This window comes from Nicotiana attenuata, chromosome 1 (genome assembly GCF_001879085.1).
Source record: "Nicotiana attenuata strain UT chromosome 1, NIATTr2, whole genome shotgun sequence".
In the NCBI taxonomy this organism is placed as follows: domain Eukaryota; kingdom Viridiplantae; phylum Streptophyta; class Magnoliopsida; order Solanales; family Solanaceae; genus Nicotiana; species Nicotiana attenuata.
Genome location: NC_031989.1, coordinates 13651788 through 13665905, shown reverse-complemented (window position 1 = coordinate 13665905; position 14118 = coordinate 13651788). Strand labels below are relative to the sequence as shown.

Here is a 14118-nt window from a genome sequence, read left to right as displayed (position 1 = left end):
CTTTTTTTCAAAAACTTATTTATATATATATATATATATATCTGTGAATTTTTCTAAAAAGGGGTGTCTAATTACAGCTGTAGCTCGAGTTGAACTACTATTTGAGTCTCTCTCTCTCTCTCTAAAACGTTCTGCACTCAGGATCAACTATGTGAGTTTCACAAATTACAGCTGGTGTCAAGCTCGACTAAAGAGAGAAGAGTTAGGGATCGTTTGGTTTGAATACGGGTTATGCTGGGATAAGTTATGTTAGGATTAGTTATCCTGGTATTGTTTTTTATCACTATTTGGTATGTTAGTATTAAAAATGACAATTGCATAATTTCTAAGAAGAAAGTATAAGTTATCCCGGCACTAATTATCCCACCCCCTACAAGGTATAAGTTATCCCGATACTAATTTTAATCCCGGGATAACTTATACCAGATTTGCTAACCAAACAAAGTACTAAGATGACATTAAATTTTTATACCAGCACTATATCTACTTATACCTCATATCAAACGACCCCTTAAAGTAGACTGAACACTAGTGTAAGGAATCATCCTTTTCAAACTTGGGTAAGACTTACCAAATGATGATCTTGTTAGGAATAGTAATCTAACTGTAGGTCTTCAGCTGTCAAATAAACTGATTTTTACTCATAGAAACAACACCATAATATGAGTAAATAACACCTGCTGTTCAAGAATAGCCGCCAAGTTAGTACATCCAGTATTTTTGAAGTTGCATAATGTCAGCTAATGCAAGTTCTATCATACAAAAGTTGTCTTTCCTACTATAAGATGAAATTACTGCACACGGGTTTCCCTCCGAAGAAGCTATTACGCCTACTGCCTGATGGTGACGGATTTGCTTGTCAAACTACAAGGTGAGGTGCACAGGCAGTACACATGTCTTTGCAATTCTACTTAATCTACAGGCACTACATCTCAGCTTTGCTGCTTAGCCATAAAGTCTCTACTTGGCGTTCACACCAAAGCAGCCTACTTAAGTATCCTGCAATCTTCAGAATTCAACCCTCTTGTACAAATTTCTCTTATATACCCAGCTCCTATTTGGAGATATCAGAGTTATAGGTGATTCAATCGATGGCTCGTCTACTATCTAGTTACTCTGGTTGAAGCCGGACATGCGGGCAAGGTCTATCTGGTTCTCCTCTTGTCCATAGATGCTTGAGATCACCTCTTTGCTTTCCCAGCGTCAAAAATGTGCCTAACATGAGCAATAACAGATGTTAAAAATGATGAGCACTTGACATAGAAAATGAAAAGCTTTTTCTTGTTTACCTAAAATATTGAAAGAGGAAAGGGATAATAATATGGGAAATTCTAGGTCAACTTCTGAAAGAAATGCCCACAAGGAGAGCAAGGAAGAAAGGGAAGGCTGCATGGAGAATGTAGGTGAGACAACCGAGAAAATATCTACTTATACATTTTGGTTCTTCCTTGTTTGCCTGCTACAGTTACACATACTGCACTTTGGTGCATCTATTTGTCTTTGAAGATTGGAGAGGAAAGCCATCTGTAACATCTTTAACTACCTTTCTCAAATTTCTTTTTTCCCCGCAAGGTTACAAAATATTGTCCCGTTTCATATGATTTTGGACAATCACCTCATGAGCTAACTTTTGGGGTTGAATTAGGTCCAATATCCTCTTTCTTTATATGGTATTAGAGCCAAAACCAAAGGTGTAGTCTCTCCTCTGTATTCCTCATTCTTCTCTCTTAATACCTCTTCTTTTTTCATTCCTAAACTTTTATTTTTTTTAAAAAGGTAAGGGAAATCAGAATCCAATTTGCAGAAAATTGAAAACTAAGGTTCTCAGACCCAATGTTTAGTTCTTATTTCTATTCCATGAGGAACACCCTACGTGTGTTTGTGGTGGTAGATTCTAATGTACGGTGGTAGACTCTATGGTTACAATAAGATGTTATAGGTTTGGCTGCTCCATTACGACAGCTCTTTTTATGCTTCTTGACAGTCTTGTAGCATACCTAGTGTAAATGGAACAATGTAAAGCAACGCAGGTTGACCATGACCATCCATCAAATTTAGAGCCACATATGTCGTGAGCAAACCTGTAAAAAAAAAGAATTAACAGTCAAACAGAAGCTAGCACCAGTTCTAAACCTTGAAAAACACGGACCAACAGTACAAACGGATGCTTCTAATGCATTATATACAATATTTCGGCTGTTTACATAAAACTAGTAACTTCCCTTGACATGTTAAAAGAGATACATATCAAGCTCAAACACTAACAAGAATAGCACCCCTCAAATTTTTGCTACACGTCAATATTTGTTCTCGAATTATTCATTATTGGTAGGAATAAGGGCAGAAACTAAGCATCATTACTGCAGTTCATCACTTAACCAGGATCAAGTTGCACAATTCTGTGGAACAGTCCAGGCTATTTCTGACTGAACAGATGAAGGGAAGGGAGAGGGAGAGAGATGAAACATAAAAAAACACCAACAACAGTACAATTCTATCGACAACAAGAACACAGTGTTCACTTGGTCACAATCAAAATAACATGTCAAATAAATAAGCTTATCCCATTCTCTGAAAAACTCATAATACCTAAACCATAAGCAAACATAGCCCAAAGGAAGTAGCCTTCTCGAAGTTTCTTATTACACAGCCAGTCGTACCTGCAACAAAGCACAAAAATTATGGGAAAAAGAAAAATCTAAAAGAGGTACAAAGCTTTTGACTGCTATAATTGTTCGAACTTGGAAGAATTCACCATTTAAATGATAACCTAACATTCAACCTTTCCTTTTAATCTTAAGATTAACTTTCTTTCTTTTTTCTAATAATGGTGGTGTCCAGGCCAACTTGCGCGCACCTAAACTATTTCACCAGGTTAATCTTAAGATTTACTTAAATTGCTTCTCAGAAGTGTCCGAAATGGAAGCATTTAATTATGCAACCATGAGTCTCACAGAGGCATCAATAGAGGGGTCAATTCCTTCCATCAAATGTGTTAGAGCAATGCTTTGAACAGGCTCTTATTGGAGAATGGAATAATAGTATACTGAAAAAAATTGAAGTCTTCAAGAAATATAGGACTTGATGGAACCATATTAATGGAGAGCAAATACAAGTTTCATTCAGCGCCATGGTCAAACCTTAAGGAAAATGCTACCAGTAAACCTGGTAAAATTATGTCGCCAAACCCGATGATACTGTAGCCACCCCAAGGATCAAACATCCGTGGAATTTTCAGTAGCATAGGAATGCCATCTTCTCCACTTTTATCACCGCGTGCAACCTATTCAGGAGAAAGGGATCATATTTCCGGAGCAGTAGTCCTTTGTAGTTAGCAGGGTAAAAAGTACGCAAACGAACATAAAGAAGAATACAAACAAACAAATAAAGAGCTTACCACTATCATCACACTCTTATGAAACAACGGTTTGGAAAGAAACACCCAAAAAAGGTCATACAATAAAGCACAGGTTAGAAGAACTGTTCCCACCTGATAAAGTCAAGGAAAATAAGGGATAATGTCAGAATGCCAGTACTTGTGATAATCTTTGGACTTTTCAGCAAGAACTCAAGTCTAAGAAGGACTGATAAATCATCAGACTAGAAGATTATCCTGAACCAAACTATTAGCTCTTACTGTTGCTTTTTTATTGTAGTTGTTTGACTGCAGGACAAAAGATAAACATGATAAACTGCAGAGAAACCAGGAATAAAGCGTTGTTCCGTTAGGAGGAGGGAAAAGAGGGCAACTACAAATGACGAATTCTATAACCCACCATCTCAGCTTTCTAAACATCCTCTGCAAAATCAATGGAGCAGGTCGCTGATATGTTTATCACCCTTTTAGGGGCTCTAAACTCTAAAATGAGTTACATTCATAACCATCTGGGAACTGTACATATTTGGTAAGCTTCTTGAGGTTGAGGGAAGATTTAAGTGAAGAAGGGAAATTTGTGATTCCTTAGTGGTAATCCAACGTATTTCTTATTGTATAAAAAAGGTCAGTCAAAGATGATCGGCAACTTTCTCCGCACTCTCTCCTCCTTCCTTATCAGTTAATGACTTACAAAGAAAAAATAGATTTTCCACCAAAGTCCAAGGTTAACTTCTACAGTGTTTAGGTTTGTGAGGAGCTCTTATCTACTTAACAGTTGATATAAAATGAACAGGTTACCACATTATGGAAGAACTTGCGCATCAACAATAAAATTTCAAGCAGTAATGGGAGAAGGTCCAGGAATATACCATTTTCCTAAAGCCAAAACAGTACATAAAATTGTCCAGCTATAACGCAATAAAAAACCAGCAGCATGAATTGTTTTACCTTGAGGTTGGGAACTTGCACAATCTGGAGAACGGTGATGATCAATGCAATACCCTAGTAAAGAGAGATTGTCAATCCATTAACTTGGATCAATACTAATATGAACAAAAATAGAGCTTTCCAATTTTCAAGATACTCTCCTTTTCTTCTCTTTCAGGCTGGGGGTGGGGGTGGGGGTGGGGTTTGAGAGCTTTCTCTAGTGTCTAGATATATAATTATACATATTGAAAGGAGTGGTAACCAAAGAATAAAAATTGATATCCCAACACAAACATATGCCTAACACTATGTTGCAGGATGAACAAAAAACATATTTCCAAGTGTCTAGAAAAGAATAAAATGTTAGATTTAATTCGTTAAAGATTTTCCGGAAAACAAGAAATTTCAGCAGTACAGTAGTTCCAAAAGAACAAAAAGAGAACGGAACCTGACAAGTCAAGAAAAGGTCACCCAGAAAAAGACCCACAAACCAATATTGCTCTTGAAAACAAAAGATGAAAAGAGTCCAAGCACATAGGTAGGTCAATTCAAGAGCAAAGATGTACCAATATGCTGACAATAGAGCAAGCAGACTTTCCATTTTTTCCCTCACAACCACGTCTGTAAAGACATACCTACTGACTTAATCGACAAAAGTACATGTCAACTCTTTTTAAGCATATCATGTCATCCTTAAGGCAACAGGTCAGGGTTGAAACTGAGAGAAAAAGAAGGAAACGAAAGAGACACAAGCAACTGAGATGATATTAGACGAAGGAAAATTACAATATTGTAAAAATGCTTACGAGTATATCTTGACCTATCCAAGCAAAGGAGATACGACGGTAAACTACCCACAGAACTGCAAAGACTATGCAGAATGGAGAAATCGCCAGCGTCAGATATGAAACAGGCCCCAGAAAAGGAATTTTAACGAAGGACTCTCCAAAGCGCTCAAACCATCTGAAACTATATAAAATGAATGTTAGCTACACTTCTAAGAACCAACTAGCAACCAAAGTCGTGGTACGTAAAATGAACTTATACAGTATTTAAGGAAAATAAAAATTTAGTAGCAATGACTAACAACAAACAAAATTGATGACAAGGGATCATAACGCACCACAATGAAAGAGCACACCCCTAGGTTATCTGAAAGAGTACATGGTGATCTGTACTCTATAGCGAATGATAAAAGAAGAAAAGAAGGATAAACAGCATGTTTGGCAGCTCTGTATTTTACAGTGTACAGTGAAGGTCTAAGCCACAGTTACTTTCACCAAAGCATGCACAACTGGAGCCTTACTAACTATTACTCTGGTCTTTTTCAAATAAATCAATTCCTTTGGGACCCTGCCGATCAACTCTTTTTCCTATTAAAAGATCAGCCCCCTAGCTATGTGTTTTCACATCGAGAATTATTTGCAGATGAAGAAATGACAAAGCGGCTTCTTACTTCCCAAACAGATCCTCCTACGTCTATATATAAACGTTGGTTTATCAAGAATACGAACGAAAAGCACTTTGAATTGTTGATTTATCGTCTGCCCATGCCGGGTTGTGGATGAGTTACGGGGCGTAAAACAAAAAAATACAGGGATTGGGCAGTAACGTGTAATGTTAGGGCTTCATATCCACTATTAAAAATGATTTGAGATCACTCTAACTAATTACGTTTAAGGCCCTGAATCCTAGATATTATGCCGGGTTGAGGATGAGTTACAGGGCGTAAAACAAAAAAAAATACAGGAATTGGGCAGTAACGTGTAATGTTGGGGCTTCATATCCAATATTAAAAATGATTTGAGATCACTCTAACTAATTACGCTTAAGGCCTGAATCCTAGATATTATTTTAAAGAGACCTAAAATGCTATGGTATAAGTTGATGAAACTTGTATTGGTTTTTCCACACACACCTAGCTATTTATAGATCGATATTGATTCTTGGTCTTACTTGGAGTAAAAGCGTCGTGCTGAATTTCTGAAGCCAAAAAGAAGAGTGCAGAGTGCCAGTTGAAAAAGTAAGATTAATGAGCATTTGCATCAAACAAGAGATGTTTTCCTTTGTTTTCAGTTGGACTATGGATGATGCTCAGTACGAAAATATGCGGTTAGTTATGAAATCAGCCAACCCACTCAAACCTTCACATAATACAAAAGGGGAGATGTTTATTTTTGCTCCATATTTTACCCCTCTAAGCAAACATTTGAAACTACATATTCCAATCTATTCCTCTTCACTCTAAGGTCCATTTGACCATGCAAACGTTTCTGCAAAGCTTTGCAAACTGTTCTAGTTTGTGTGGTGTTTGCTTGGACAGTTTGTCAAAAATGAGTTTGAAATTTATTTTTTTAATAAAATCCAGTAGGCAACAGAAGTTCTATAAAACAATTACCCAAACATCTTTATTTTTTTGAGTTGATAGGTAAAATTATCCAAACATCTTTTGATGAAGATGTTTGGATAATTTTACCTATCAACTCAACAAAAAAAAAAAAAAGATGTTTAGTTCTTTAGTTCTTTCAGAAACTTTTTCTGCAAAACTTCTTGAAAAAAACTACTCCTGGAAACAGTGCAAACGTGGTTTTGCTTAGTAGAGCATTTGATCACTCTAGCTATGAAGATAACAGACGAATAACACCAATAAGATACCTACCATGATAGCAAAGCGACCAAACAAGTTTGTAGACCCTGTAAGCACAATGCAAAAAAAGTGTTAGCATGCACTTCAAAAGTTGTCCATATGGAGATAGAATGATCATAACTTCATTCAATCCATTCACGTCTTCTCTACATATGACTAATGTGCCAGAAAGTTCTTAACTCAGCTGGATTAATGAAAGGGATCACCTGCGGATGGAATTGAATTTTTTTTTGGATGAAGTAAGGTGTTGTATTGCTGGCATCAAGAAGATGCAATTAGTAGAAAAGAACCATTGCATTCATTTGAGCCATCCTGCGGATGGAATTGAATTGGAGACAAATATGAAAGGTATTGAGAGATAAAAATGAAAAGGTTCTGATTTGCCACTTTCATACTTAGGGCGTTATTATTTGCATAAAATCTTTGACTACTATCCTTGAACTAGGGCTCTTTCTTTTGGTTTGACATACCTCAACACCCCCAATGGAGAACAGAACCACTAGAACCTCTATAAACCAGGAGGACATCAATTTGTAAAGCATAATCAAGAAGCAGGATGCAACCACCACGAACAGAAGTGCTGATATAATGCTGATTTCCAGCACAACACCGGAACGAGACATCTCTGTACCATTGCATTCATTTGAGCCATCCTGCGAGATCAAGATACATATTTCAACCAAACTGTTAAGGAAAGATGCAGTGAGTTGATTGCTTCAAAATTGCAAAATGCACAGAACACTGCAAAAAGAGCAGGGGAAAAAAGGACACAGAGAGAGGTTTGTGACTTTACTTTTAAGAGCTTGTCCTGCTCAATTGCAGCTTCTCTGGCACGCCATGCAGACCAATAAGAAGCACACAATATGGTAGCAACAGCCATAAGCCATAAAAATACTTCAGCTACATCCACTGTTGGGCGCTTTGGAGAGTAAAGCTGCACAGAAACTGAAAGATGGGAAATCTTTTAGTCACTGTATTGGAAACAAATCAACAATAATAGAGATCGTGTCAAACAATGCAGAAGCCACATAATGCAGTCAGCCAACTAAGCAGATAAATCTATAAGCAGTGTCCTCCAACCCTTCCCAAATATACCTACAAAATAATAAAATGCAACAAGACCCACCAGAAGAGCTGTTTCCAAGAAACTGTATCAGGCTTGTGCCAGCATGTTGTGGGAGCATAACAGCAGGGATACCAATGTCCAGGTCAGCTTCATCAGGTTCACAAACCATCTTGAAGAGCTCTACAGAGCAATGAGAGAACCAAAGTTATATGTAGCCCTCTGCATGTGCATATCAACACACTATAATGATGTTCCAGGTCAACACCAGAAACGATCACTGACATTTGATAGTAAGGAAATAGTGTTGACTGTAACAAAAATTATAAAGTGACTGCAGTTCAACAAATAAATTGTGACTGTTGGTTGGCTAGTTGCAGTTTGCACAAGACCATCAAGAATGATCCAATCCATATTGGAACATGGAAAACAGTACAGATAATACTTAGGAAGAGCACTTGAACCTGTTTGGTTGTTTATTATGAGGATAGCTGAAGCACCAGCATCTTCTGCAACGTTTGTTTTGGTAGTGAAACTGCAATTGCCTCGGTGCACCAGGATGGCCTCACCAGTGAGCTATCACATATTAGAAACCTAAATGTTGAGTTCGCTATACAAATGACAATTGTCTTGAGGTTTCCAACCAAATATGCTTTGAACAGGAGAAATAAATGTGAACCAACCGTATTCCTAGGTTTGCTACAACAATCCGGAGGATCTGCAAAGGCCAGCCTTGTCTGATTGGCACGCTTCTCCTTTGATTCCAATGTCGGGCCAAATCGAGCCCCAACACCAACAAACTCTGTTACTTCTATACCATCAACCCAAATCGGAATTTTTACCTATTTGAGGAAACACTATTCAGATAATTTTAGATAATATGTCCAATTACTACCATGTGACAAAGAGACTCCAAAATATTATATACATAATACAAGTAATAAAACTTTTGACCAAGCTATAATTGAATTAACATCTAAACTGCATTCTGCTTCCACGTGATACTGACACAGAACCAACCATAACACTAACTCCTGTTATGCTAGGGAGTTTGTCAAACAAGTTTCACTAAGAGGGAAAGGAGAAAACACAATTTTCCAAATATAACACCCCGAGTCCCCAATTTATCTTACATCTATGTGACAAGACAAGGAGCCTTTTCTTCCAAATAGCATGGCACATATGTATGGAACAACACTATGACATCTGGGCATTTTCTTTTGATAAGGAAAATGTCCAAGATGTGGTTCGAATCCCTGACCACTGTAAGTAAAACAACCAGCACGCTACAGTGTACTTTTTACTATGACATCTGGTTTATTCATGCCAGTTCATATAATGATGAAGGAAAATAAATTACGGTCATGCTAATTGCTATACAAGAATATGTAAATTCCCACGTGTTCTACTCCACCAGAGTTCTGCACAACTCACTGGATTTAATTAAGGCGTACTCTCTCAGTTCATTCCTTTTGAAAGTTTTTTTCATTGGATCTGGTGATCATGCCACAGGCGAACTGATGATGGTAAAGCTGCCTCGTTTGCTTGGAAAGCTGAATAAATATTAAGAAAAGGGCAACAATCATACTAACTTTTTTACCTCTACTGGTCCATCATAGTCTTCAATCCAACTTATCCGTTAGGCCACCCCTTGGGTGCTAACATCATAGTTCACTTTAATTGTTTAGATTCTAATACTATTAAACACGTATAGCAGAAGGATAGTTCCTTTGTCTAAACAAAATAAAATAGAGAGTTAAATTGTCTAATAGCTATTACGTCATTCGACAATTACTGACATAGGACAAATCACCAGACAGAGATAAACAATCAATCAACTACGCTTCAATGGTTTCAGCTAATTGAATTTTCTATATCTATTTCACTCTATTAGGTCAATTTCATTTCAGTACTAAATAATGCAAGCACTCAAGAGAGCATATTCCAAACAAATGGAGAAAACCAAAAAATGAACTTTTAGCCAAAAACATAAATAAATAACTCAATCTTTGAGAAGTAAAAAACAGTCAAAGGAGAGTGAGAAGATTACCAGAACAAAATTATTGTTACAACCAGGGCGACTTGGAGCAACACTATCCTGATGAACTATATCACCACCACTGACTAAAGAAGTACACACCAAAAGTACAACAATAACAACACAAATAGAACAGTTGAATTCCATGAAATTCAAGAACCCTAGAGAAATTGAACAAATCTTGGAGATCAAATTTTGTGAAGGGGTGAAATGGGTGTTGTTCTTTTTTATCATTCCCTTTGTACTTTGTTTTTTTGGTGGAAGATGGGAAGAGACATGGGAAAACAAGAAATGAGAAAAAGAAAGATATATTCAATTAAAGTACTGTTTGGTTTTTTTCTTTCTTTTTTGTATTATTAAGTAATGAGTTGTTACTTTTTGCTTTGTAACCGTTGATCTATTTTTTAGCTTCCTCTCCTTTGTGGGTTTCCCTACTCGCGATAATGACGCGTGGATAGTACGTTCTTGAAAGTTGTTGACCATTTTATGACACTTGAGTTTTGTAGTGGAATGGAACCTTTCATGTTCTCTGTCGCAAATGGTATATTTATAATTCTTGATGAAAGGTGACTTTGCCTTTGAGATTTGGAACACCTTCAAGTGCCATCAACTATTTGTTTTACAAGTGTCAAAGTTAGCTCTCTCTTTTTTCTTTTGAGTAGAATCTTTTCTAAATAAATTTAACTTTTTTCATCAATAACTTACAGTTGAATTAGACTCCAAAACCGAGTGAGAATAAATGCGACATATTATATTAAGACAAGATCGGATTATTTAATGGAATGTTTAAGCAATTCCTTTAGATCATCGGAAAGACAAAAAAAGTCGATACGACAAACTTCTTTGAATTGAAGTAACAGATACAGACATTATTCTTTTTAACTTATTCGTTAAGCGATTCATAACTGAATATAATTCCAAAAGCAGAATGGGAATAAATGCGACGTAAAAACGACAAGGTCAGACTAATTTAGTGGAATGTTAGGAAGATGAAAAGGTCAATAGGACAAATAGGTGAATTGCAAATAGAGATATGAATAACTTAATCTTCTATTTATGTGTTATTTATCTATTTTTATTTTTTAATGTCAAGATTAAACAACCAATAAGTTTTTGAAAATAAGTTATTTCATTTCCCATGTTAAGGAAGTAGCTATAACAAAGGATATTCGCTTCACAATTTACCCTAAGAAACAACCTAATTAATATTTTGATATTCCCACACTTTAAACAACTAGGTGATGACAATCAAGTTACAAATACTTACATGACCTAAGTACTACTAGAACTAGCATAAAATTTTTATGCAATTATTGCATTTATTTTTTATCCTATATCAACTTATACGTGTGTATATCTTTGGTAATTATGTTTAATATTGAATCAAACAATATTGCCGTTTTTTCTTATTTTAGATTGGCAAATCATATAAAATTGCAATGAAATAAAATCTCACAAAATACAACAAATTAATAAATTAGAAAATCATTCACGGTTTCAAAGTCTAAATATTTTCATACTTATACATGCATGGCTTAATCTTCAGACAAGCATATGACTACTGGCAGGATCAACCAGGTAGCGTTCCTCATTGACGTCGGCGTCGCATGAGCATGGCCGACCCAAAGGGCACGTCCAAGTCCAAGACGAGCACGACCGTCATTCGTAAGGAGCATTCTTTGGGCAGATATGATCCAATTAAGACCCCATGCCCATTGCGTTTACCGAATCTGAGAGTCCAAGCATTCTAGTCATGGACCAAGACATTGCATGACGAAGCAAGGATGACGTGGGACATAATTGCAACTTTGGTTCACCTGGCACATGGAATACGAGCGGCGAAAGGCAACCGATTGTACTTGATAATGCATGGGCATTAGGTATGCAACACAGGAAACCGACGCCAAACAAGCCTAGTTTGCATTTGTGCCATGACTAAGATAGCATGCGCGCTAGGACGTTGATGCGAACGTAGGGATCCGACCTAGCCACACAAGCTGAACACCACTCGCTAGGACGTTGATGCGAACGTAGGGATCCGACCTAGACTGCGTGCCAATACTAATGTTATGAACACTCTACACTACCTACTCTAATACCCTAATTCTCGGCCTCCAAACCTTCCTATCAAGGGTCATGTCCTCGGTCAGCTGAAGTTGCGCTATGTCTTGCCTAATCATCTCTCCCCACCTCTTCTTTGGCCTACCTCTACCTCTCCGTAGGCCCTCCAATGTTAACCCCTCACACCTCCTCACAGGGGCGTTTGTGCTCCTCCTCCTCACATGACCAAACTACCTAAGCCTCGCTTCCCGCATCTTGTCCTCAATAGAGGCCATCCCCACCTTATCGCGAATAACCTCATTTCTGATCTTATCAAACCTGGTGTGCCCGCACATCCATCTCAACATCCTCATCTCTACTATCTTCATCTTTTGGACATGAGCAATCTTGACTGGCCAACACTCAGCCCCATACAACATCGTTGGTCTGACCACCACTTTGTAGAACTTACCTTTAAGTTTCGATGGCACCTTCTTGTCACACAAAACAATAGAAGCGAGTCTCTATTTCATCCATCCCGCCCCAATACGATGTGCGACATCTTCATCAATCTCCCCATCCCCCTGAATAATAGACCCGAGGTACTTAAAACTCCCTCTCCTAGGGATGGCCTGCGAGTCCAGTTTCACCTCTTCTTCCCCTCCTAGAGTCTCGCCGCTGAACTTACACTCCCAAGTATTCTGTCTTGGTCCTGCTCAACTTGAAACCCTTAGATTCCAGGGTCTGCCTCTATACCTCTAATTGCGCGTTCACACCGACTCGTGTCTTGTCAATCAATATAATATCATCTGCAAATAGCATGCACCATGGCACCTCCCCTTGGATGTGACACGTCAGTACGTCCATCACCAAAGCAAACAAAAATGGGCTGAGTGCTGACCCCTGATGCAACCCCATCATAATCGGAAAATGGTCCGAGTCCCCCCCCCCCCCCCGAGTCTTTACTCCATCATGCATGTGTTTAATAAACCTAACGTAGGCAACAGGATCACCTCTAGCCTCCAAACATCTCCACAAAACCTCTCTCAGAACTTTATCGTACGCCTTTTCTAAGTCGATGAACAACATATGCAAGTCCTTCTTTCTCTCCCTATACTGCTCCATCAATCTCCTAACAAGGTGGATGGCTTCTATAGTCGAACGCCCCGGCATAAACCCAAATTGGTTCTCGGAAATAGTCACACTCCTTCTCGCTATTAGCTCTACCACTCTCTCCCAAACTTTCATAGTATGGCTAAGCAGCTTGATACCCCGATAATTATTGCAATTTTGGATATCACCCTTGTTCTTGTATACAGGAACCATCGTGCTCCACCTCCACTCTTCGGGCATCTTCTTCATTCTAAAAATGACATTAAATAACCTAGTGAGCCACTCCAAGCCCGCCTTGCCCATATTCTTTCAAAACTCTATCGGGATTTCATTCAGCCCGGTCGCTTTGCCCCTGCTCATCTTACGCATAGCACCCTCAACTGCATCAATTCGAATCCGCCTACAATACCCAAAGTCACAACGACTCCCGGAGAGTTCCAAATCACCTAGTACAATGCTCCTGTCCCCCTCCTCGTTCAAGAGACTATGGAAGTAGGTCTTCCATCTCCGACGAATAAGCCCCTCATCCAACAAAACTCTACCTTCTTCGTCCTTGATGCACTTCACTTTACTTTATAAAACTAAGTAAAGTGACATTAAAATGATCGTTGATTTCCTGACAATTAATAATAAGCTTTTCAAAAAGTTTCGTAAGATATACACTTTTGGAGGGAAAAAAAAAGCTTGTTAGATTGAATTACCCTTAAGAAGATGCATCTTTTATGAACATTTACTTATCAAAACATATTTATTTTATTATTTTAGTTTTACGGAAAAACATTTTTTATTTTTCAAATAATCTTGTTTTTCAATTTTTAGGAAAACATTTTAATATTTTTAAAATTCAGTCTTTCTATTACGTACACAAAGAAACCCTGTGTCTAAGTAACAAAACCGTCTCTATCACATTTTTG

The 14118-nt window shown here is 37.8% G+C and overlaps 1 protein-coding gene across 1 annotated transcript; it reads right to left on the bottom strand.

Moving 5' to 3' along the window:
* Positions 646 to 10365, bottom strand: LOC109242382 (signal peptide peptidase-like 4). Its single transcript, XM_019409276.1, has 14 exons — positions 10064 to 10365; positions 8697 to 8855; positions 8478 to 8589; positions 8077 to 8196; positions 7744 to 7895; positions 7421 to 7603; positions 6963 to 6997; positions 5110 to 5272; positions 4325 to 4378; positions 3398 to 3490; positions 3141 to 3283; positions 2590 to 2660; positions 1998 to 2081; positions 646 to 1215 (listed from the first exon to the last, which is right to left on the bottom strand). Exons 1-14 carry the CDS (start codon positions 10283 to 10285, stop codon positions 1112 to 1114), a joined length of 1695 nt encoding a protein of 564 aa, XP_019264821.1. The 5' UTR covers positions 10286 to 10365; the 3' UTR covers positions 646 to 1111.